Here is a 25,000-nt window from a genome sequence, read left to right as displayed (position 1 = left end):
AATATATGTAAATAAAGTTATCTATATTCCACTGTGCTAAGGGATTTTGTAGAGATGGCAGTGATGATGAAGCCTCTGGCAGTGATCAGATAAGATGATTTGATGTTTTGGAATACTCATGAAATTCCAGTGGATGGGAAAATGCATCTGGCAACCTATAATGCTCGTGAACAGTCTTCTTTGATGAATATGAGATATCATTTTTTCTATGATATCTAACTATCTCTTATATGCCTATCAGGATAGCAAGATATAGGTGGAACATGATGAAAAGTTGACTTGGTAGACACTGTAGCACTAAAAAGTAGGAAACCTAGAAGCAGGATCACTAAAGAGAAAAGTGAGTAGTGCCCTTTGAGATGGGAAAAATGGAATTTAGAAATGATAAGCAAAGGAGAGTACCACAGTACCAAAGGTACACACACAAGTTTGTACAGAATTTTCTCTTCAAGAGTTTTGAGACCAGGGAAAGTGCAGTGTTGGTCCCGCTTGGAAAATTCCAGTTATTCAATTAGAATTGAGTAACAAGGGTAAGGAGTATGTACACTACATCAGGTTGGGAAATCTTTGGAGTCTTAAGTGCATCTATTAAAACATTGAGTCTTAAGTGAGGTAGTTTCTGAATCATCTTCCCTCACAAGTAAACAGTTGTTGGGGAAGTGGTAAAGGAGTACATATTTAATACACTTTCCTTTGTCTAAGGACAAGTGGGATGAAGGTAAGATTGACTCAACGTGAACTGCTACTTAAAACATCAATGCCTTGAAGTTGAACCTCTTTTAACAGTCCATTCTTACCTTATTTCCACAGAAAAGGTTCAACAGGAAAGACATACATGTATTTAAAGACAATTGTGATCAATGGATCGGAGACATGGTGGCGCTGTGATTACAATGCAGTATTTTAAGCTAACTCTGCCCACTGCCAGGAGTTTGATCCTGACCAGCTCAAAGTTGACTCAATCTTCCAGCCTTCCGAGGTCAGTAAAATGAGGACCCAGATTTTGGAGGGCAATATGCTGACTCTGTAAACCACTTAGAGAGGGCTGTAAACCATTATGAAGTGGTATATAAGTTTTAAGTGCTATTGCTATAGGGTTTTGATCCCATGCATTTGTTATGAGGACCCCAAGACAAATCCAGAAGAATAATTTTTGACTAGATCCCATTTGCCACTCCTGCTCCACATCTATCATCCAAACTTTTCTACTTCTGTATAAATTATAGGAATAGCTTTTGGAAATACATCCAATTAGAAATACGGTACTTTATCTTTTATGAGCAAGGTAATTATTCAACAGATGGGCTCAGGGGCTCTACAAATCCTGCTGACATTAACAGAACTGCATCGGAGGATCAGAGTTTCCCACCTCTACTCTAGAAACATTGTTTAATTATTTTAGTATTTGTAAACTGCCAAGAGTTCATATATTTTAGATGGGTAGCTATATAAATTTATTAAATAAATAATAAATCTTCTGAACTTTCAGAACAACATTAGCAATGAAAATGGGTGGCAGAATCAGGATTGTAGTAAATACCTACTGTTCTACAGTATGAAGATTTTACCAACCACCCAGATCAAGTCTTTTTCTGGTAACTTGGTTCATACATCATGCTATGACCATTGGTGTTAACCATGGTTTACTGAAACAATGTTTAGGTTCACGCAGCACATTAATAGGTATGCTATGATTTATAAAGCAAATGGCTGTGTTAACAAGCTGTAACAGCCTCTATACAGAGGTCTTCAAACTTGGCCCTTTTATGACTTGTGGACTTCAACTCCCAGAATTCCTCAGCCAGCATGCCTGGCTGAGGAATTCTGGGAGTTGAAGTTGACAAGTCATAAAAGGGCCAAGTTTGAAGACCCCTGCTCTATACACTTAATAATGCTCTATCATCTCTATTACTGAGCATCTTCTACAAACAATACTGTATGCTGGGTCAACATTTATTGTTCTTGGCATTTCCTGAGGGGCAGGCATTCTAATGAGGGAGTGGGTGGGAAATGGGGCAGTTTGTAACTATCTGCTAAAGACTACAGTACAGAAAGAATGTAGACTGTCAAATGAAACTAAAGTTAAAAAGAAGAGGGCCTGCTATTGGGAGTCCATAGTATGAAAATTAATAGGTAGAAGGCAAAGCTTCCCAACTCCAATTTTGCTTTGGTCTTCTCCCTGAAGAGGACCTAAGTTCAAATGGATCAAAGCAGAACAATTGACACAAGGAAGGAATAAAGATCCAAGATGACAAAGTAGATGATTAAGGAAGATTGGGCAACCCTGAAAGAGTTAAAGTCTCCAGGGCCAGACTAATTACCTCTGAGAAGAATTTGTGGATGTTATCTAGGAAACTCCTTTGGTGATCTTTGAGAAGATGAGCACAGTGCCAGAGGACTACAGGGGCAATGCTGGTTCAATCTTCAAAAAGGGGGAGAAAGAGTACCCATGTAACTACAGGCCAGTTAGCCTGACATCAGTAACAGGCGAAAATCTGGAACAGATTATTAAACCGCCAGTTAGTGACCATTTAGAAAAGAATGCAATTCTTGGCAGGGAAAAGGCTGCCTTTATCAAGAATAAATCATGCCAAACCAATCTGATTTTTTTTTGTAAAACACAGAAATGTATTGGACATAGTGTACCTTGACTTCAGCAAACCATTCAACAAAATCTCCCATGAGATTCTAATCAGGTAAATAGTAAAACCTGGATTGGATTATGCTTTCATTAGAGGGCTACAGACCAGGTTTAACAATTGTTCCCAGCGAATGTACATCAGTAGCTCTGCATCAGACTAGGGAAGAGTGCAAAGAGTGCAAAGTGGAGTTCCACATGGACAAGGACAAATGTTGGGGTTGTATAATAGAGAGGATTCTTGAGGTGGGCATGGGGTTGAGTTGGATAATCTCTAAAGTTCTTGTAATAATGCTACGGTAATCCTGTTGGGGGGAAAAGCTAGTTGCAAGTACATATTGAAAAAATTATAAGTTTTTATAGATCAAAAGATCATTAGATGCTTGGAAAAGAGCTGTACACATATAATGTGCTTTTAATACTCCATGCCTCAGATGAAGTAGATTGTCATCTGTGAAAGTTTATTTTGTTAGTTTTTAAGACGTCACAAGATTCATTATATTTACTCTTAAAATGGACCCTGCACTCTTCTCTGAAGGATATCATATCATTACCTCTTTCTCCAAAGTAATGAGTACAAAGTTGTAACCTTCAGCAAATAAGCAAACATATCAGCAGTGGATTTTTAATCATGGGTTTTTCATGTGCTAAAGTGCCATTAGTACTGTATAATGTGAATACTTTGGCTTCTGGCAGCATTGTTAACTGGAAGCCTATCAGCATGGCTGATCATCTCTTTTCTGTATTGTTCAAGTGTGGTGTGTTGATTTCAGAAGGCTGATTTATGTGAACCACATGACTAGGATATATTCTCTTATTTAATATAACAGATAATAAAGGAACAACTTGTACCACTGTAAGGGAGAAATATGTACAATTATCATACATACCTCTATATGACAAAAAGAGGCATACCATTTGCCTTGGCTGCATGTCAAAATGTAGGCTGAGCAACAGGATCTGCCATGAAAATCATCTTATTTCCTGAATGAACAATGCATTGATGGAAGTTTCACTGAAGTGAAATTGACTCTGTTCCTTGTTTAAGTGACAGGTTGCAATGTAGGGGCCAAATAAACCAAGAGATAAGACTGGATCCCTCTACCCATACTGCTGTAGATTTCCCCAACCTGGGACAACAGCAAAGCAATGTGAAGGAGTTACTTGGTTGTCTTGGAAAGTAGCTTGAAAAAAAGAGGCTGCCTTCTCTTCTTTTATCCCATAGTAGAGTGGAGTATCCATTGGTCCATGCTATCTACACCCAATTATGAATCCCGACGCACACAGTTATATTATTTGTCAGAGTATAAGAAAGTGTAGAGAAGTATTCCCAGCAAAAAAACCCACAAATTATTATCTCATATTACTGCATGGTTTGTTAGCTGTTCAGTTATATTAAATAATAACCCAAGGACAAACAAAAAAAGAACAGTGTTGGTCTGATTAACTTCAGAATGATATCATACGGTGATCTAGTCAAGATTCTAGAAGCAATCTGCTAATATGAGCATCATGATCGTGATCCTTTCTAAATAGATAAAATACTTTTGGAGAAATCAGCAACAACAATGAAACAATCATGCTGAAAAGAGGTTTTTTGAAATGGAAAACAAGTTAACCATTACCTTAAAAAGTGAGTACCTTCAGCATAGTTTTGGTAGTTTTATAAATTTACCAACAATCTTAGAAGCTAAGTTTCTGGAAATATCATTTCTATCACTACAGTTAAATTTCCATAATTTGTTTAGAAAATAATAATCTCACATACTATGTACCTCATATTAAACAAACAGGATCATGCCCATTTATCCCACCCTTAATCTCCACACCTTCAGTTGAAAATGGTCATAGGGAAGCACGTGTTGCATATAGTAACATCTGATTTTAGATTGTTCTTTATGATGAAAGTATGAATTGGGCAATCCTTGTCCCTTCTCTAATTTTACAACTAATGTGAACAGAACCACAAAACTAAGATTTTTTTTTAAAAAAAATCACAAGCCCTTCATGATTCCTGCCCCTCAGTTTCAACCAACATAGCATCCCTGTATATATTATTACATTGATCATAGATGTTGCAATGCAATAATTCAAAAAGCAGTGAATTCCCTCTGGGTAGATGTTTGAATATGTTGACTTCAGTGTCGATGTTTCTGCTTTTCATGTATTCATTTTGTGAATTTGCCAACCCCTAATATGTGTTATTTCCATTTTTTTAAAATAAAGTTAGAAAAATAACATTGCTCACCCAACAATAGTTGGCAAAAATTAATAGTAATGAGTTAATTACCATTGCCAGCTGCTTACAAAAAGGGAGGAGGGAAGAAAAAAAAATCAGGCCTCCAGGCAGAAGCCTTCTGCCTTTTTGCCTGCTGGAAAAAAATTTCTCCATTTGTGGAAACATAAAACACAACTTTTCTGCATTCTGTTTAGACATATATTGCATGCCACCTTTACATGGCCTTCAGCAAAGACTCTCTTCAGCTTTTACATTTTCTATATCCAGCAATCATTTTTTCCCCCTTCTCTTTCTTTTCTTCCGTATTTATAGCACATTTGACTAGCTCTTAAAAAGTGGGAAACAATCACCCAGCGGAATAGATGATTGTCAAGTTATATCTCTCTTACAATGGGAAAAAGACCATCTGCAACTTTTAAATAATATCTGAATCCTATTTAGATTTCCGGCCCTTTGGATATCAAGCCTGTGGGTTTTTGAGTATTTGATTGATTCACTTTCTATGAGTTGGGGAAAGCAAAGTGTGAACACTCAAACCTAGAATCTGTACCTCTTCATCTACCTTTTCCTATTCCTCTGTAGTAGCTGGCTGATAATATTTGAAGTTATTTCAGCATTAAAGTATTTCCTCAGAATTTCATTAGTTGTGTTGGAGTTTGGTTTTGTTCCTACTCTCATATTTGCACCAAGTCAACTTGCTTTACTTGCAAGACACACTAGTTTCATGGCAGTTCTTCAGAGCACCAAGCCTGCTGACATCCAAAACTTACTAATGTTCTGACCTTGCAAAAAGCTTAGAATATTTAAAAGCACAACATTAACTCCTCCTAAATACTATATCAGTACCTCGAACCTGTAGCCCTAGTGCTGCTTTACTAAAAATAATGAAGTAAGACAAACCAGGAAAGTGACTTCGACAGGAGTTGAAGTTGGGACATAGCACTTTTCTTTATTTTATTTGCTATTAGGCCACTGACAATTGAATGCCAAGATGTTTATTCCAAAGTAAATACTTCCAAGTCAGGATGAGGATGAAGATGATGACATAAATAAGGATTAGATATAATTTTTATCTTTTCTTTTTAAAAAGATTTCATTAAACAGTGTGAAAAGGAATTATTCCAGTGGAAGCTTGTAATTATTTCCAAGAAAAACCCCACTGTTACGCAAGCTGCCACTTTCATAATGCTGTTTTTAAAAAGTTCTATGATGGTTTATAACTGTGCCTACTTCCTCAATATGTTTTGCTTGGTAACAAGATACATATAAAATTGATATTTATTTATTCAATTTGTATGGCTGCCCACCTCAACAAGTGCTTAATGTGGCAGTAAATAAGGCAGGCATAGCAAGAATGAAGGATTTTACCATGTTGTATTTGTGCATTTGTGTGTGTGTGTGTGTGAGAGAGAGAGAGAGAGAGAGAGAGAGAGAGAAAGAGAGAAAAGAGGAGGAAGAGGAGGAGAGGAAAAGAAAAGAGAGAAAAAGAGAAGGAAAAAAGAGAGAAAGAAAAGGAGAAAGAAAAGGATGATATACACAGATTCAGATGCAAATGAAATGAAACTAGATTTAGTCCCAAAAATAATGCACTGAATTTGCTTTTAGTAATTCTCCTCGGTTAAAGATATAGAAGTGAGATCGAGCCCAGCGTGGATCAAGAGATGCTTGATGGTACTAGTGTCATAAGAAACAATATCTAATTGTGTAATAGATGATGAGTACTGTCTCTTCTCTGTGGCGGTGTCTGGCTTGAAACATTCACTGCAATTAGAGTAACCTGGGGGTTAGTTCTGTGCTAAAATGAAGAACCTGTTGCTGCAATGCTTTAGACTGTATACTAAGCTGTATCAATCTCCTTGAACCCTTCTACCTATATAAACTATCAGCAGTACCTAGACTATCTACATCTTGAATATTTATGTTGGAAAATGAAGGGGAATAGATGCTGTTATTCTGATATATGCAACAAATCAACGCATCAACAAATGTACTCTTTCCTGAATGTAAGCCCCATTGAATCGGAGAGAAAAGGTAGCAATGATGCTATTTCCACTGATAGCTTCTCTGTGTTCTCTATGCAAATATGTTTTTAGAATTTCATTTCATAAAAGCCATATCGAAAAGGCAAGATACAATATTTTTAAGCAAACCATCGATTCTCCTAAACAGATCTTTTATCTTCCTGTGCTGAGAAAACATGGACTTGGTCCATATATAGCAGTGTTGGGTGGAAATAAGAGGCCAGGATGGTTGAATTCAATATCATGTTTGGAATTTATTTAGGGATGTCAGTGTTGGATACTTCCTTGTGGGAGGGAAAAATCCCACATAAATAGAAAATTTATGGAAAGAAAGCAGATGGGTAGACAGTCTTTCTCCTGACCTTAGTGGTCAACCATTCAACTTGACAGAGAACGTATTTGCACTATTTTAAAAGCTGAAGTGAAATTATCCATTCTTAGCATTTCATTCAGCCACCATAGATCACAAAAAAGTTTCATAAGAGGAGTGACAAACTAGCAAAAGATGATGTCTCAATTCTCCCTAACCAGCTTTTCAGCTCATTCCTCCTCTGCTGTCTCCTTTGGTGCAAAGTATTTTTGATGGGCTTTATAAGAAGCCAATATTAGGGACGCGGTGGCTCAATGGGTTAGGACGCTGAGCTTGTCGATCAGAAGGTCGGCAGTTTGGTGTGTTGAATCCCGAGTGCCGTGTAACAGGGTGAGCGCCTGTTACTCGTCCCAGCTTCTGCCAACCTAGCAGTTTGAAAGCACGTAAAAATGCAAGTAGAAAAATAGGGACCACTACGGTGCAGTGGCGTAGTGTGGGGGGTGCAGGGGGGCCCGGCTGCACCGGGCGCAACATCTGGGGGGGCGCACTCGCACTCGCAGCTCTCTGCCCCTGCCTGGCTCACTCACTCTCTCTCACTGCAGTGCTGGCTGTGCGAATCCAATCCAAGCCGCTGGGTCGCCGCCCACTGTGGAGGCGGGTTAGGGGGCGCAAATTACTTGCCTTGCCCCGGGTGCTGACAACCCACGCTACGCCACTGCTACGGTGGGAAGGTAACAGCGTTCCGTGCGCCTTTGGCATCTAGTCATGCCGGCCACATGACCACGGAGACGTCCTCGGACAAGCGCTGGCTCTTCGGCTTTGAAACGGAGATGAGCACCGGCCCCTAGAGTTGGAAACGACTAGCATGCATGTGCGGGGGAACCTTTACCTTCTTATAAGAGGCCAATAGTTTGTGTTTCTAGGCCTACTTTACAAAAGAAGACTGCCCCTCCAGTAGCTAGCAAAGAGGGTACTACCAGACTCTTAGCTGGTTAGTTAAAAATGGTACTTTTATCATTATGTAATAGATGTGCGTTGCTTGTTTATTCTTTCACAACCTATATAAACTAAGCATTATACTGTTTGCACAGAAAGGAAGTAAAGTGACAAAATGAAAATGGGAGCCAATAGAAGAAGTTAAAGGCATCAGGGCAATTGATGGAAGTAGAAACTTGGTTAAAAGTAGAGATGTTATTCAGAAAAAGTTAGTGAGTTGGCCCTTTGACTTGTCTGTTCTGAACCAGCCCTCTTCTAGCAAACCCCTATTCAAAAAGAAGAGACTGGAGAGCGTCCAAGGCTAAAAGGCTTCTGCCAAGATTTAATTACGCAGTTAACAAAAACACTAGAGCTTGTCTTCTCAAGCGGAAAAGTTGCTTTCAGCAACCAGCCCCTCCCCAAACACTCCTTTTATAGAGAGCTCAGGGCGTGGTCTCCCTGTGCCTCCTCCCGAGGAGTCCCATAGCCTTTCTTTGTTTGTTCCTGCTCGACTGCCTCCTGCGTCGGGCGTCCTTGAACAGGGCCAGCTGTGGGTCATCATCCTCCGCACTCTCGGGCTCACGCAGCTGAGAAGAGGTCCCCGGCTGAGGACTCTGCAAAGCCTCCAAACCATCATCAGCCGGTTCGTCTCCCTCCTCCCCCTCATCTGAGTCCTCCGATACATCGGACCCGGCTGTCGGACCCACCGGCTGGCCCTGAGTCACAACATTGTCTATGACATGCGGCTACATGCTACCTTTGTCACCGAGGATCTGTATTGGTTTGGTATACTAGCTGTTGCTATAAACAATATTTCATATTTATGCCAAGGCAAAAATTCCCACCTGTATTGTGCTGTAGTTACTTCCACACTGTGTAACCAGTACGGTACCCAAGGACTTCCTACATCTGCATCTAATCCTTCTTCAGAGTTTTGCTTTGGATGTGTTGTGATTCAGGGTCAGCCTGTGGGTTCGGCAGTTGGGTCGGACGACTGAGAGGAGGAGGGGGGTGTTGAAGAGCTTGCTGAGGGGGTTGGAGAGCTTGCTGATGAGAGCCCTCAGCCAGGCCCCTCCCACCTGGTCACGACGCAGACCCAGCTGTGTGAGCCTGACAGCGTGGATGAAGATGACCCACAGCTGGCCCTGTTCAAGGATGCCCGACGCAGGAGGCAGTCAGAGTAAACAGAGGAAGGCAATGGGGCACCTCGGAAGGAGGTAGAGAGAAGCCACGCCCTGAACTGTATAAAAGGGGAATGCATGGGAGGGCTGGTTTGCTGAAGGCAACCGCTTGAATAGCTCCTGTTTCATGGTTCGTGTCTTGTTCTGTTTGCTTTTGTATCCATAAATTTGGCAGGCTTAGTTCCAGCCTCTTGCCTTCTTGTAAAAGGGGTTGTCCCTGCCTTTTCTGCAGGGCCGGTAGCAGGCTGGTACAGAACAGGATGAGTGTAATGGGCTTAGCCTTTATCTACCCCAAATAATGAAGGTAGGTAAGGATTGGGCTACAACAAAAGTTAATATATAATGCCACCTGATGGGAACTAAGATTGGAGAAAGTCAAAGGCCATCTCACTGCCTTTCCAAATAATTTTAGTACATAGTGCTTTTCTGTATCCTAGAGAAATACCCAAGTTTTGATATTACTACTTACTAGTAAATTACTTGCTAAAGTTAGAAAAGGGTGGTGGGTGGGAGGGGATGAGAAGGATCGGTTGCTTTAGAACAGCGGCTCCCAACCTTTTCTATACCCTGCACCTCTAGAACGCTTCTGATATATTCTCACACCCCTTACAAAATTTTGAAATAATGGCAAAGAATTATGCATATTTTGAAAACCCAAGTTTTCGCTACCCCTGGAATATTGTCCCGCACCCCCGGTTGGAAACCCCTGCTTTAGAATTTGGAGAACTGCTGCCATCTAGTTACTGGGCTAGCTGGATCAACTATCCAAGCTGATATGAAGATTCCTTCCAACTGGCCATTTTGTACCCTGTATCCATTTCTTTTGAGTGCTGATTTCCCATTTGGGCTGCGCTTGGAATGTGGAGTATTTTGACCGTTGTGATTGCAGATACCTGGTGCTTGTCTTCAAATTGGCCTTCCGCGTTGGATCTTATTGCTGTAAGGAAACTTGGCAAAGAAATGCAATGCTCATGGGCAGCATTTTGTATAATATTTCCCTCTGATAGTCTTACTGAAGATAAAGACATATGTTTAATTTGGATTTTAATTCAGACTGACCTAATTCACACTTCCTAATCTAACACTCAAATGAGAATGCAATTATCTTTTGGTTTTCACATGTCAAATTTTGCAGTGCGGTAAGAATGTATAAAACATACATATTTTCACAAAAAATATTAACTCGGAAGAGGCACAAACTGATCAGGAAACAGGATAGAACAAACTTCACACTGTCCCAAAGTTAGAAATAGCAAGAGACATGTTTGTTCAGCTTTTCAGAAGAAATGCATGTGTCCATTGTTTCTGAAAAATCACTGCAAGGAGGTTGATATGACAGGGAGAGAAAACTCATACCAGAAACCAGGAGAGGTTTGTAAAAGTCACTTGTAGAGTGACTTCAGGGGCCTCCTGAAACTCCCAAGTCCATCCATGGTCCAAAATATTGAACTTCATGGACCCTATGGACATCTTGCTGTCTCTGTGAATTCTTGCCATACTTTTCATGTCCCAACATTCTTAATAGAGTAACAGAGTAAGAAAATTGTGCTATTTGATTCATCACAAAATAAAGGACAGTAGGGGCTATAATTTTGCATATTTAACAGTGACCACTACTAAATAGGCTTATTAGCTGAATTACCAGCATCTTTTGAGCCACCATCATTAAAGAGAAAATTGTTTTCTGTTTAGATGTAATTAAAGGTACAATCCACTTCATTTACATATCCCCACAAACATTCCCTGTAAAACAACAAATATGAATAGTAGCTCATTTGCAAGGATTTTTACCCAAGCTTTCAAAAGAAGTTTTACCGATGAAGCAGGAATTTTAATTCAAAAATATGCCATGTACACTAATTCCTAGCTAGATATGTTCCATTCAAATGGGCTGTTAGTAGAAGGTCATACATTGATTTGATGCAGATGATGTTGAGCACTCAATAGGAGCCTTGTAACAATAATCAGAAAGCCTTTGAGGTTTTGCATAAAAGCACCACAATTGTTTGCGTGGTCACAGATTTGGACCATTGCATATTCATGTCACAGACTACCTAAGCATTTGCTACTATCCAGCCTTTGTAGTTACACCAAAAACAAAGCCCTTTTGTTTCCTAATTCCTTGGGTGCAATTCAGACTTTTTGCCCAGCATGCCTTTTTTGCCTCTATGCTGCAATTGAATACCAAAAGCAAAGAGATGGTTTTCCCCAAGTTGCTGCTTGCTCTTTACAGGTCATAGGTGACATTAAGTACTGGCATATGCATATGTTTTGTTGGATCACAGCCCTCACTTGCAATGGTCTTATTTTTTTTTTAATCACAATTTAAAGAGATTTATATGCTTCTCCTGGCCACACCACCAAACATAAACATACACGTGCACACAAACACCCCCATACATTTTGTAGGAAACTAGCGCTGATGTCCAGAAGACTGACTAATGCAGCAGTCTCATAAGACGTATGCCCCATTTGCTTTTGGGGAGGAAGTTTGAATGATAAGATTTAATAACAAAACTAAACGTATCCTATCTAAGTTACCTAGACATGAATTTAAACAACAAATATTGGCACGGATCACATTGGAACCCACTCTATTCACAGAGAGACTCACATTGGCAAGATGGCAACAGTTGAGTTAGGGAAAGATGATTTCCCCAAATCTCTCCTTTGCTGCAGGTTAGCAAGGCCCCTTCCTCTACTAATTACCCAATATACAAGGTCCACTGAGTGGTGCTAAGAGGCACATGGCTCTTAGAGATAAGAATGAAGACAGTCTCAACTGACATGGTAAAGGTAAAGACTTCTTTGAGTCAAACAGAAATTTGCACACGCTTCCCAGCCTGGTTATTTTGGGGCAGTCATCTATCCAACTACTAACCAAGCTTACCCTACTTAGTGTCTAAGCCCCAAAATAAGTGCTTGGCTAGATGCTGCTATCCAATGAGATGCACAGTTGAGCTCAAAATTTCTGTTGCTAAGCAAGAAGTAAATGAGTTTTCCTCCATTTTACGAGTTTTCATGCCACAGCTGTTAAGTGAATCATAGCAGTTGTTAAGTTAATATGTATTTATTTATTAAAGTCCTATGCCATCTACACTACAAGTCAACTTTGGGAAGTTTACACATTATAGGAACAAGTGAAAAATAGTTAAAAAGATTAAAACAAACCAAAATATTAAAAAAATGCACTAAAACCATGCCTACAAAAGCCAAGAAACAGATGGAATGGGGATAAGATCTTCTTACCCTGTCAGCCACCTCCAGTGGCCTCAGGCCAACTGGAAGGTTTTATATCCTTCCGGAAGGCCAAAATGGATAGGGCAGTTCTCCCCTCCAGTGGTAGAATTTTCAACAGGGATGGGGCCACAGCAAAAAAGGCTCTTCTCCTGGATTCTACCTACTTCAATTCCTTAACAGATAAGATCTGTAGCAGGCTTGACACATCAGGGAGAAACAGCTCGTTAGATTTCCTGGACCCATGTCATGTAGGGCTTTAAAAGTAACAACCAACATCTAGAATTGGATCCAGGACCAAATTGGCAACCAATGCAGCTCACACAGTATTGGTACACTCCCAGGACTGTGCACATAAGCTGCATTCTGCCCCAGCTGCAGTTTCTGAATACCCTTCAAGGGTAGCCCTCTGTACAGTACATTGCAGTAATCCAGCCAGGAGATGACTAGGGCATGAGTGACCATGCACAGGATCCAGGTAAGGCACAACTGGTATACACAATACGAAGTTATACAAAGGCCCTCCTAGCCACGACTACCACCTGATCTTTGAGCAGGAGTTGTGAGTCCAGGAGGACCCCCGAGTTGTGCGCCAGATCTGTCTGGGGTAGTGCAACCCCATCCAGAGTTAATGATGAGAAACCCCCAGATGCAGACGTCCCGTGTGCCCACAGCGATTTTTGTCTTGGCTGGGTTGAGCTGAAGCCAGTTGTCACCCATTTAGACCGTTACAGACTTTGGGCACTGAGAAAGGGCAGTCTTAGCATCGCTTGGACCACCAGGGATGAAGATATAGAGGTATATATCATCAGCATGCTGATGATATCTCATCCCACGGTGTCAGATGATCTCACCCAGTGGCTGGAGAAAGTACTGAGCCCTGTGGGACCCCACAAAGCAGTGATAAGGGCTGGACCTCTCGCTTCCTATTAACACCAGTTGGGACCGGCCTTGGAGAAAGGAGCCAAATCAGCAGAAGATTGGAGCCACCCAGCCCCCATAGCTGGTCCAAAAGGATCCCATGGTCAATAGTACTGGAAGCCGCTGAAAGAGCAAGTATCGATGCACCGCCCTCATCCTGTTCTCACCAGAGTTCATCCAGTAACACAGTTGTTAAGTGAATCTAGCTTCTCCATTGACTTTGCTTGTCAGAAGGACACAAAAATGATCACATGAGCCCAGGACAATGCAACCGTCATTAGGTACAGGCCAGTTGCAAGTGTCCGAATTTTGATCAGGTGACCACAAGGATGCTGCAAATGGATTGTGTAAAAAATGGCCATAAATCACTTTTTTCCCCCAGTGCTGTTGTAACTCCGAATGGTCACTAATCAAATGGTTGTAAATTGAGGACTACTTGTACTGCATTGCACTACACACGGCTTACAAAGCTGCTCCTCCAAAGGCCATCCCTCTATCCTTTAGCTGGTATTTCAAAGAGAGATTTGTTCTCTGTGTCATTAGCCCAATATAAACACTGAATGATAGATGTTTTTGCTTCTCTCAGGCTTCTGTTTATTTTGTAAACCCCTCGGCTTCTTTCCTGCCTTTTTTTTAATTTAGCCTAAATCCTGAAATTAATTAAGAATTGCACAGCAAAATGATAACCTTAATTATAAAGACAACCTTGGTGACCTAATTTCTTGCTGCAGTCATGTAATATTAGATGCTATCCAGTATTGTCCACAAATCTTACCCTCAGAGCGGGTGTGAATGGACAAGAAATAATAAAGGAGCCATGCTTTTTACCAGACAAGCTCATAAATACATTTTAACTTGCATTATGTAGAAAAAAATGGGATATTTAAATTTTTATTTGTTTTACTTTTCATAAGCTGTTATACGTTTATGCAACTATTGGCAGGAGGATATTCAGACATAGATAGATAACTAATGTGTATATCTAATAGGACGCTGAGCTTGTCGATCAGAAGGTCGGCAGTTTGGCAGGTCGAATCCCGAGTGCTGCGTAACAGAGTGAGCGCCTGTTACTCGTCCCAGCTTCTGCCAACCTAGCAGTTTGAAAGCACGTAAAAATGCAAGTAGAAAAATAGGGACCACTACGGTGGGAAGGTAACAGCGTTCCGTGCGCCTTTGGCATCTAGTCATGCCGGCCACATGACCACGAAGACTCCTCGTTCAAGCGCTGGCTCTTCAGCTTTGAAACAGAGATGAGCACCAGCCCCTAGAGTCGGAAATGACTAGCACGCATGTGCGGGGGAACCTTTACCTTTTATCTGGTTATTTATTTAATGTATCTACAAAGGTCGTGCAATCACTAATATACATACATATGATATGTGGACAATACAATATAGAAGATAATAGATTAAGATAAAACCATAATAAAATCATTGTAATATGGAGCCATAGAATTGCAGTGGGATAGATGTTAAACTTTGATACCTAAGGAAGCTAACCATCTTACTGCTTCTGATCTGGCTGTGGTGAGATCATCCCAGTTCCCTTGAAATTCCTGACGGGACATTCTTGAACTATAGTTTGTTCCAGTGCACCACAGTCACATTTTGGGCTCTCAGCCACTTCCCACTTGAAGAGCTTTGCCTTAGTTCTGGCATGCTGTCCTGATTCTAGTCAGGTGACTCCATATTTTTCAGGGCAACTGCATTCCTGGAAGTGGTTTTGTTGGTTCTGTGTGATCTTGGTTGTGCTTATTAAAAGTCACCCATCTTAATTGCCATTCTTCGTCTAGATTGTAAGACTATGGTATGTTATTCCAAACTGGTTTCCTAGATTTAAGCCTGGTGACAGGTAGAGAGTCTACTATTTTACGTATTGGAAGATCTCCAGGAGTTGAAGGCTTGCTTATCTTGAATTGTCTGTTGTCGCCTGAGATCAGAAGGGGGCAATTTTAGAAAGAACATGGAGCCATGAGAATGATGTGGATTTAAGAGTTCCAGATATTATTCTCATTGTGTCATTAAGGTGAACATCAACCTTGTTGGCATGTCATCGTCTTCCCCATACAGGTGCACCATATTCAGGAACAGAAAATACTAATGATTGTGCCACTATACGCAAACTTTTGGCTTGTGCTCCTCAGACTTTTCCTGCAAGTTTCCTAATCAAGTTGTTCTTGGTGTTCAATTTTTGTCCGATTACTTCAAGGTATTTTCCAAAGATAAGGGATTGGTCAAGGGTTATTCCGAGATATTTTGGTTGGTTGTTGTGTTTTATTCTTTCCATAAAAAGCTAAGTTTAATTCTTCCTTTGCTCTATAATTGCTTAGATGGAAGGCACATACTTTGGTTTTATTTGGGTTAGGGCATAGCCTCCACTTCTCAGATCTTTAGTAAGGATATATTCTGCTTCCTCAAAATCATCGGCATAGCAAATTTTTTCAGAATTGGTTTCTGATAAATCACTAGTATATAGATTAAATAGGAGCGGGGCTAGAACTGATCCCTGTGGCAAGCCATTCTTAATGGGAAGGGATTTACTAGTGGTACCTCTAGTGGTAGCTCTTACAAAAACCTTGAAGGTTTTTTTGTTTTTGAGATGTTTTCTTCAGCTTAAGCATCAAACCGTCAAGCTACACCATATCATAAGCTGCAGTCAAATTAATAAAAGCCATGAAGAGCCAGAATTTGCTCGCAGCAGCTTCTCTTGGTGTGGAACCCAGACTGGAAAGAAGCAACCCTACCAACAAGTCGCCATGTTATATTATAAAGTAATCATTCCAGAACTTTATAGAAAATGCTCAGCAGAGCTATAGAATGGTAGGTTGCTGGATCATCCAGGTTTTAGGAAGGCAAGGGCTTGGGATAACTTGAACTGATTCAGATCTTTCCAGTGTTCAAAGCATCTGTACAAAATTGTTGTAGCCATCTTATAGCGTGTGGTCCTAAATGTTTAATAAATATTTAAACTACCTGGTCCATAGCTCACATTTAGTTCCTAAGAAGAATTTTAGGACTATAGTTAAGCTACAGAAGGGGATAGAAACGGAAATGTTGTATGTACCAGACCCTCCGGCAGAGCCAAGTATTATCAAGGCTTCCCCACAAATAATATTTTTTATTTTGCTTAAGTCTAGGTAGCTTAATTTATTATCACTGTTCTAAATTCAATAGGCTATGATTGAAAAGTACAATTTGGCAGAGCATTAGAGCATACTGAGAACACCTAATGTGATTTGGGACTGATGCCTTTTAATAAAAGTGTAAAAATTAAGGGAACCTTCTTCTCCTCTTGACAATGCTGGCTGAGAAGGGGAGTTGGCACTTCAGCAAATAGGAGATCACCACACTAAGGAAGGCTAGCCTAACAAATTGTATCATGTTTGCCTGCAGTCAAGGTCTACGTCCAATCAAGATATTATTTACTTATTTAGAAAATGTTATCTATTTAGAAAATGTATATGGCTGCCCACTCACTCTCAGTGACTCTGGGCAGTTTACAAAAAAAAATATGTACAGCTTCCTCTTGGAAGTGAAGGAAGAGAAAGATTTTTAAATTTTCCTTATGTGTTTCAAATGTGTGTGAAATGATCTGTTTTGGGGGCATTAACTTTAGATCATATGTGTGCCTGAGTTCCATTTGGTTGTGATTAGTTCTGTTAAAGAAGCTTTAACATGTTAGGATCTGAAGATATTATTGTCGTCCAACTCCAGAGCCCGCAGTCCATTTTACCAATGCATACATATCCCCAGGGGAGTTAAAACAAGCAATGCTCTCCTACCCACTCTCTTTCCAGCAGGCACTCACAGTGCCTCCAAATATGGTAATAACTTTATACATCACAGATTGAACTTGCAAAAAATCAGTCCCAGCTTGTCTTTCCTCTTCGTTATGCTTGTGATGAGATCACGGTGCTCAACGGAGAGCTCAAATTCTTTAACTTGACAAAAGACATAGGTGAACATGTCACAGTTTTACAGTTATGCAGAGCTCAGATGCTATAAAGATAACAAGGGCTGTGCTTGCCCATGCTCTGAATCTGTGTTAATCTAAAATGGCCGCTCTGTAATACTTTAATTGCAGTTTCATGGCAACAAATTGCCACTTAACTGTAATAAATTTTCTTACAGCTAAGCCATACTAACAATGCATGTGTGCACCTGAAAGAAAAGAGGACAATAGAAGTCCGGGACTTTCTGTTCAATGACATCAAGACATAGGGGAGCAAATATGATCTAAGTCAAGATATTCACGTACCGAAGCCTTTCACATAAAGAAAACTTATACACACTGTAATCTCATTCCTCATGTTTATTAAACGAGTGCTGTTTGAAATACATTTCTCAGGCACTAGAATCTTGCAAACCTTTGCATCGTTATGATAAATCTAATTGCCAGTAAATTATAAAGCTTTCTTTGTTAAGAATTTTAGTCTTTTAAACCCAAACAGTAAATGTTTTAACACCGACAGCCAATCTTCCATTGCCATGCTATTAACATTTTAAAGGAGAGGCAGAGAACTTTTTCCTATTAAAAAGCTGTTGGCGCAAAGGAAAAATTGATCTGGCAATGTAAGGGCACAACTATTGATAGATGAAACTACAAAATCGCCACAATTTGGAAAATTACATACCTCTCTTGCCCAACTTCCTCTCTTTTTGCCACTTCTTGTGAAGATTAAGACAAGTACTGAAATAGCCTGTAGCTGCTCTACCTCACTTTTAAAGGCAATGCTTGTTTCCTTTCTTTTTGGTGTGAATGAGTGTTTTTACAATGTATAATATAACCTAATTAAATAATTTGAACCACAGAAAAAGTAGTCTTTCATTAGATACAGAATTTAGCTTGGAGAACTAAGTTTAAATGTTTCCATGCCTGTGGGATATGCACAAATCATCAGAAAACTGGATATGTAAAATTGGCTAGAGAGCAGTCCTTTTGCAAAGTTAGCTCATTAAAAAGAGTTAACAATAGCTTTACTATTTCTGCATAAAACTAATATGACAGTTGTACCTATTGACAAGAATACTTTCACACTGGTACAATTTCTTCTGAGTTTTTTGTGAGCTCCAACTATTTTTAATGCAATAGATCCTGCTGAATAGCTAACATGTTTGTAGGGCTATGGATGAATCCATGTATTATATACATAGCAGATTCAAGAGAGATGCTGTAACAAATGTAACAAACCAGCTTTTTCCAAGTTAATGTTCTCCGGCTGCAATGGAGTCCTACTCGTTTACATTCACCCATTCATGATAATGATGGGAAGAGCAGTTCAAACATCTCTAAGCAACACCTCTAAATTAGGAAGAAATGAACAAAGAGCAAGCACATTAAAATTACCTTTCCCGCTGCAAATCATAGATGACCAAATTTCCAAACTGTTTTGCCTAATACCAAATCACACTAGATTAGAATCTTCCCTCACCATGAAGATGTTTTTGTTTCGTAGGTCTTTATAGTTTTTAATCATGTTTTACAAACCCAATCTAGTTAGACGTCCCATCATATATTCATAGCCCCAAGAATCCTTCTCCAATTTAGCACATCAAAGCACAGACTATCACTTGCATGTGGATTATGCTAACACTAGAGACATTTGTAATCTTATAAGGTCTGCAATTTAAGACCGTATTTTAAGCTTTCTATTATATAGGTAGCAGCGCTTCAAGAACCAGGCACATTAAAAAGCTTATTTGAAGTCTTTAACGAACTTCAGTCTCTTCACTGCTTAATGCCACACTATGGTTTATTGAAAGTTATTATTAGTCATCCTCTAGTATAGTACATCTAGATTATATCACACAATAGTAAAAAAACAACAACAACCCAGTCCTAGCATGTTTTAACTCCAACGGCACAATGATGAATGCTTATATACAGAAAAAGTTTTTAAAAATCTATCTTCCCCAGCTAGAATACATGAGATTATGCCGTCCCAAAATAACTTTTCAGCACTCTTCTGCTAATTCCAACATTTTAGGGGCATTTGGGACTTGCTTTCGGATGCAAAATACCTTTGCAAGCTATTACTTGGCCTCATGATTTTGTCCAGAACTATTTTCATAGTTTTTGTGTGTCTGTGTCTCTGTGTGCTGTAAAGACAGCACAATAATTTGCAGCTAGGACACAGTTGCTTAACTTGAAAATACAGTCTATTTGGCAACCCAAGGAGGAGTCACAGAGTCACTTTCCATCTTCACCTCCCACATTCAAATTTCCTTATCTGGCTCATTTGGAAATCAAGGAGAGTAAAGGGGATAATTCAGTCGCATAGCACTGTTGAACATTACAATCCAACTAGGCCAAGGTTTCAGTGGACTCTGCAGGAAGTGCAATACATTTAACTATTGCTCTGATCAAAATTAAAATATGTACATTAAAATCCTTTACTTTTAATGAATTTGCAGTTAGCTTTTCCTATTTTTGGAGTTTCACCCTGGAGCCTCAAGTGCATGTATCTTCTTGGCCAGAAATAAAATGATGCAATACTTCTCACTCCAGAGAACATTAATATTTACCAGGAATCTCTCCTCAGTTTGCATGGATCACAATTACACAAAACCATCTTACAGGCAAATCAACATCAAGCACCACCATAAATTTAGACTATAAATTACTCATTGATTACACTGTTATTTTGGGTCAACCCAGCTTATCCTTGAATTGTTTTGTGGTGGTGGTGATAAAGAAGGTGTGCGAAATGTAATGAAAACCCAGAACTCTGCACATTACATCTCCTAGTCAACACTCAGTTATTAGCCATTTACTGAGTAAACAAAACCTGCCAATCTTATGTAGTGTTATGTTTTAGGTAATAAGTTGTTTCTGTATGGAATTAGATAAGTGTCCCTGAAATCACCAAAATCAAATTCATCTTCAAGGACACTTTTTATCCAAAGAATATTTTAGATCACATTTGGCAACTTGTCAGCTGTGACCAGAATCTTTCATTCCTACCTATATAAAAATTAGTATAATGATATTGAAAGATTTACAGGACTGCAGACAAAATGGGCCCAATTATGCCATCTGCTAAAAGCCAAAACAGATTCGTTGCATTTTAACCATGTACTTGTCATTTCATTATATTTCCCCACAAAATTCCAGGACATTGGATAAGCCAGTGATTCCCAACCATGGCAATTTCCAGGCATGTGGACTTCAGCTCCTAGAATTCCACATACCTGAAAACTGATTGGGAAATAACGATTAAAGCCAATCTATTAGCCACTTCCTTAATTCTATAAGCCAGCAACTCCAATATTTAAAGTATTATTTCCCATTTAGGGACTTTGTCTATAACGGGCACACGTAAGGCTTTAATTACAAGCAGTTTTTGCACATGCCTTGAATTTCATGTACTGCTCTATGGTCTTGGATATATATGGATTACATACAGTATATACCTCTGTATACACTAAGGTGATTGTCAGGCTCACTGAGTATAAAAAATTAGATTTGCATCTTGGAAAAGCATTGAAAAAAGTTGGCATTCATGCAGCACGGAAACAGTACTCATAACTGGGAGGATGGGGTTATTTCAAAGCAGAAAAATAAGTGTAATTAAGTTTAAACAAAATGTTCACAACGAGGACACTTTTGAGTAACTTGGCAACTTAGAAACAATCCTAATTCCTAGATGTGCTTTTGAATTCACATAAAAATTATTATAGTTGGCAAGTTAATAATGTTAGGATAGACACACGTTTCCTATCATTTGTGAAGCTAGCACAAAATTCTTTAGTTAAATCTATCTGCCATTAAACATTGCTGTTATAGAAATAAATCTTTGACATCACTTTTGAGTTTGGTAGCACTGCTAAAAGTATTTCTTTGTATAGATTTCAATGCATTCCTTTTTGCCATGAAGCTACTGGAAAGCAGGAAAATGAGGTTTTAAAAATTAACTTATTGTGACAACTTCATTCCTTGATAGAAATTTGCCCCATTGCACTATAGTCCAAAATCAATTACAGTTCCTTTCATTTTAAGTTTTTTATTATTTAAATACACCATACTAGAGCAAATGTCTCTGAAAATATCACAAATAAAAGATTTTTCTTCTTCATTCAGCGAATTAGGAGTAGATGAAAATTCTACAGTTGTTGCTATGAGCTTGATTTTTTTTTCCTTTTTCTTTCTGTGTCATGGGAAGTAGCAACATTAGGACAAAACACACTTACATGCATACATACATTGTATTTTACAGAGATACAATAAAAGTATTTGTGATAGATTATCACAAGAGCCCCATCTTTCCATTAGCTCAGGTTTGAGTTTTGAACATTTCCTACAACACGTAAATTATACAAAGAGCAAAGAGAATGCTGTTAAGGTAAAACCCAGGGTACAAATTCTCACCAGTGCCCTGCTAATTGTTAATGAGGGTAGAAAGCAGACTTGAAAGCTTATCTGTATTAGCTTCATTAGTCCCCACCCTGCCCACCCAAAGTTGTTTTCTCCTCCGGTGGATCTTTTTTCTTTTCTTTCCATTTTTCTCTACAGTCTCCCATTAGCCCAGATTCATGGAGTTCTTAATGTTCGTTTTCAGTCATTTTAATACACCAATAAATGTGAGAAGGGCAATCAAGAGTAAAGAAGGTGCAATGGCATGGAGCTGGCACTGATGCTAGCTACAAAGGTGACTTGTCTACTGGAGACATGGGATCCATCTGTGATGAAGAAAGTTTGAGATGAAGGCACGCATTCTGCAGTACTCTGATCTTTTAGCAGACCTGCAAGAAATAAAAAGGGGCATCTTAGCTAAAATGCTTGATTTGAGCTGAACGTGACTGCTTTCGTCTTCTCGCGATTCGCTTATTCTATTAAATTAGATTCCAACTGTGACTCGATTAAAGGTTTTTTTCTGTAACACGCATCAAGTCCCTAAAAAGTTCAAATGGAGAAACAGACCGCAAAAATATTTTCTGCAGTCTGACAGCAAGATATACTTTCACCAAAGGGGGAAAAAAATGCTTCGAGTGAGAAATCCTACAGTCTCTTTTTATTTCTTTTACAAAAGATGCATTTCCTTTGGACTGGGATTAAATGACATGCCTTGCCTTTGAAGAACCAAGTAAAGTGATCTTCTAAATTAGGAAAAAAAATTCTGTCAAAGCATATAAGATACCCTCCCCTAGGCAACGGTAGTTTAGTTAGCATGCTGCGTAGCACAAAAACTAAATATAGACATTTTGGAATATTTTCCTTCCATTTAAGATTCCTCATCTGCTACGTTAGTTAATGTTACATAAACTCTGTAATATACGAAGTCAAACATGTGCCTACACTGTGATGTGTTAATGAATTGTGATAATTAAAAATGCCTAGCTCGACAGAAATCTAACTTCCACAGATAAAGTAGAAACGATCGACAGTTTTCAAATGCAATCTGTTTGCAATTATGAAAATGAAATAATATATTAGATTTTTATGGTTTTTAAACGACATTTTGAATTTCCTAAGCAGCTTTTTTTTAACCCCTCCTTGAAGTTACTAAAAGCCTGAGGTCTATTAGTAACTACAACCCCCCCCCCCACACACACACACTTTCAAGCTAATTAAACTGGTGGAAGCTTGGCGGTTTAATTCCCCAGAGTTGATACTCAGTGTGAGAAAGGTAATTTGTCTGTCCAGAACAAAGATTAGGGAGCAGCCAGGAAGCATATTTAATAAATGAGCATCAAGTGTCCTCTACTATGGACACAGACAATACCAATTATGTAAGTACAAGGGAATTGTTGAATGATATGTAAACTAGAAGCTTCTCTGCAAGAGAAAGAATAGCAAAACATAATCTAACTCATGCTTTATTTAAAACTCTAGGAGCTGGATCAAAGGGAATGCTTTGGTCACCACCAATGAAAGGAAAACTTATACCCTGTAAAAACAGGCTGCGGAGTTGGGAAAGAAGAAAAGAGAGAGAAAGAAATAGAAGCAAGTCTACAACACAACCTAATAACTTGCCCTCTAGAGAAAGTGCTTCAGCTGCAAACGTGACCAAAAATCTGCAGAGGGTGGCATAATAATCTTTCAAAAGTTAACTTTAAAAATAAATAGAAAATATTTATTACTTAAAGTTACTACTGACTCCTCCTTCACCAATACCTCTTGTATAACCACAAAGGTTACATGTTCTAGAAAGTTTTGTTTTAAGCTACATATTATTGTGTAAAACTCAGGCACAAGCTAAGTTTGTAGTTTAAAATAATGGATCAGGCTGCAGGTATAATTACTGCTCATTCTGGAATACAGTTAACTGCAAGACTGGCAAATCTTAAATGCATGGCTTAGGAGTCAGTAACTCATTCAATTCTATATGTTCAACGGAGATGAACATTTTTGCTTCATTTCTTAAGACAGAGAATTTTTGTTTGGAAATAGAAACGTTGGAAGTTATTTGACTCAATGGGGCCGTATGAACTCCTGACCATGGTGTAGAAATTATACTAACTAGGGACAGAATAAGCTGATTGGGCTAAATTCTATTACACTAATTTTAAAAAATGCTTGGCTGGCTTTGGGTGATTATTTAAAAACACATTCTGCTCTATGTTAGTGATTGTTGGTATTTATTAAAGCAATATACTGAGTTAGGCAGTATTCACAGCACAGTAGAGAAGCAGTTAGATTCAGCTGTTCCGTTTTAGATGACTAGAAGGCCCAATGAAGATACCACTACAGAAGAATGAGGAAGGGAGGCAGACACTAATCATATAAACAGAGTAAATCAGTCTAGGCTTCTCTAGCATTAGTTGATTGTGCATACTGGGTAACTGACCACAACTGAAACATCCAATTCTTCCCTCTGTGTAATGTACAGAATATTATCCCCCAAAATGCAGCATAGTTGGAGGAACAAACTACATGCCTCAAAAATGTTACATCCTTGATGTTGCTCAATGTGTGACAAAGTTGTATTAGTTAAACCACTTATTAGTCTGGACTAGGATTACTCACTAAGGATGATATGTTCCTGCCCTATTCACCTCCCCCCCCCCAAAAAAATCTTTCAATTTACTACAGCAGACATGTCAAACTTGCAATGTCACGCGACATCGCGCAACGTATCGAGATGGTTTTGCCATTGCCGGCAATGGGGTGGGCGCGGCTTCCGGATAATGCATCTGGCCCACGGACCAGCAGTTTAACACCCCTGTACTACAGCAACACAGTTAATATCCTTCTTTGATTTAACTGTTCCGGATGGCAGATGGATTCAGCTTTGCAGTACTAGTACTGTATGATCATTTCTATCTTCTAACTATAACTGCTGAAGCACATAGTACATAGGGGGAAATGTATAAAGGAATGACCAAGCATATTCAAACATGTTCACAGTCACCAGAAACAAATGTAAAAGACCTTGATTACTTTTAAAAATGGAATTATTTATTAACCAGGAGATCAGCTTGTTTCCAGATTATAAACCAGTCAGATACCCAAACAGTACAAAGAGAATAGTCATCTTAA

General features: G+C 39.1%; 2 protein-coding genes across 3 annotated transcripts in view; one reads left to right on the top strand and one right to left on the bottom strand.

Annotated features, from left to right (window-relative positions):
- LOC308665192 (uncharacterized protein) overlaps positions 1–25,000 on the top strand; it is a 375,212-nt gene that overhangs the window by 350,133 nt on the left and 79 nt on the right. The window contains exon 5 of the mRNA XM_081322901.1: positions 23,354–25,000. This exon is cut by the window's right edge and continues 79 nt beyond it. Within this exon, the coding sequence (XP_081179027.1) occupies positions 23,354–23,414 (61 nt within the window). The 3' untranslated portion in view covers positions 23,415–25,000. The remainder of the gene's footprint in view (positions 1–23,353) is intronic.
- The window catches only part of LMO4 (LIM domain only 4), a 16,607-nt gene continuing 12,585 nt past the window's right edge, over positions 20,979–25,000 (bottom strand). For both annotated transcript variants that reach the window (XM_081322903.1, XM_081322904.1), the window contains exon 5: positions 20,979–22,263. In XM_081322903.1, coding sequence (XP_081179029.1) covers positions 22,255–22,263 — 9 coding nt within the window. In that variant the 3' untranslated portion in view covers positions 20,979–22,254. The remainder of the gene's footprint in view (positions 22,264–25,000) is intronic.

The sequence above is a fragment of the Vipera berus genome (genome assembly GCF_964194415.1).
Source record: "Vipera berus genome assembly, chromosome: 3".
Taxonomy (NCBI): domain Eukaryota; kingdom Metazoa; phylum Chordata; class Lepidosauria; order Squamata; family Viperidae; genus Vipera; species Vipera berus.
This window is presented reverse-complemented; position numbering and strand designations above follow the sequence as displayed.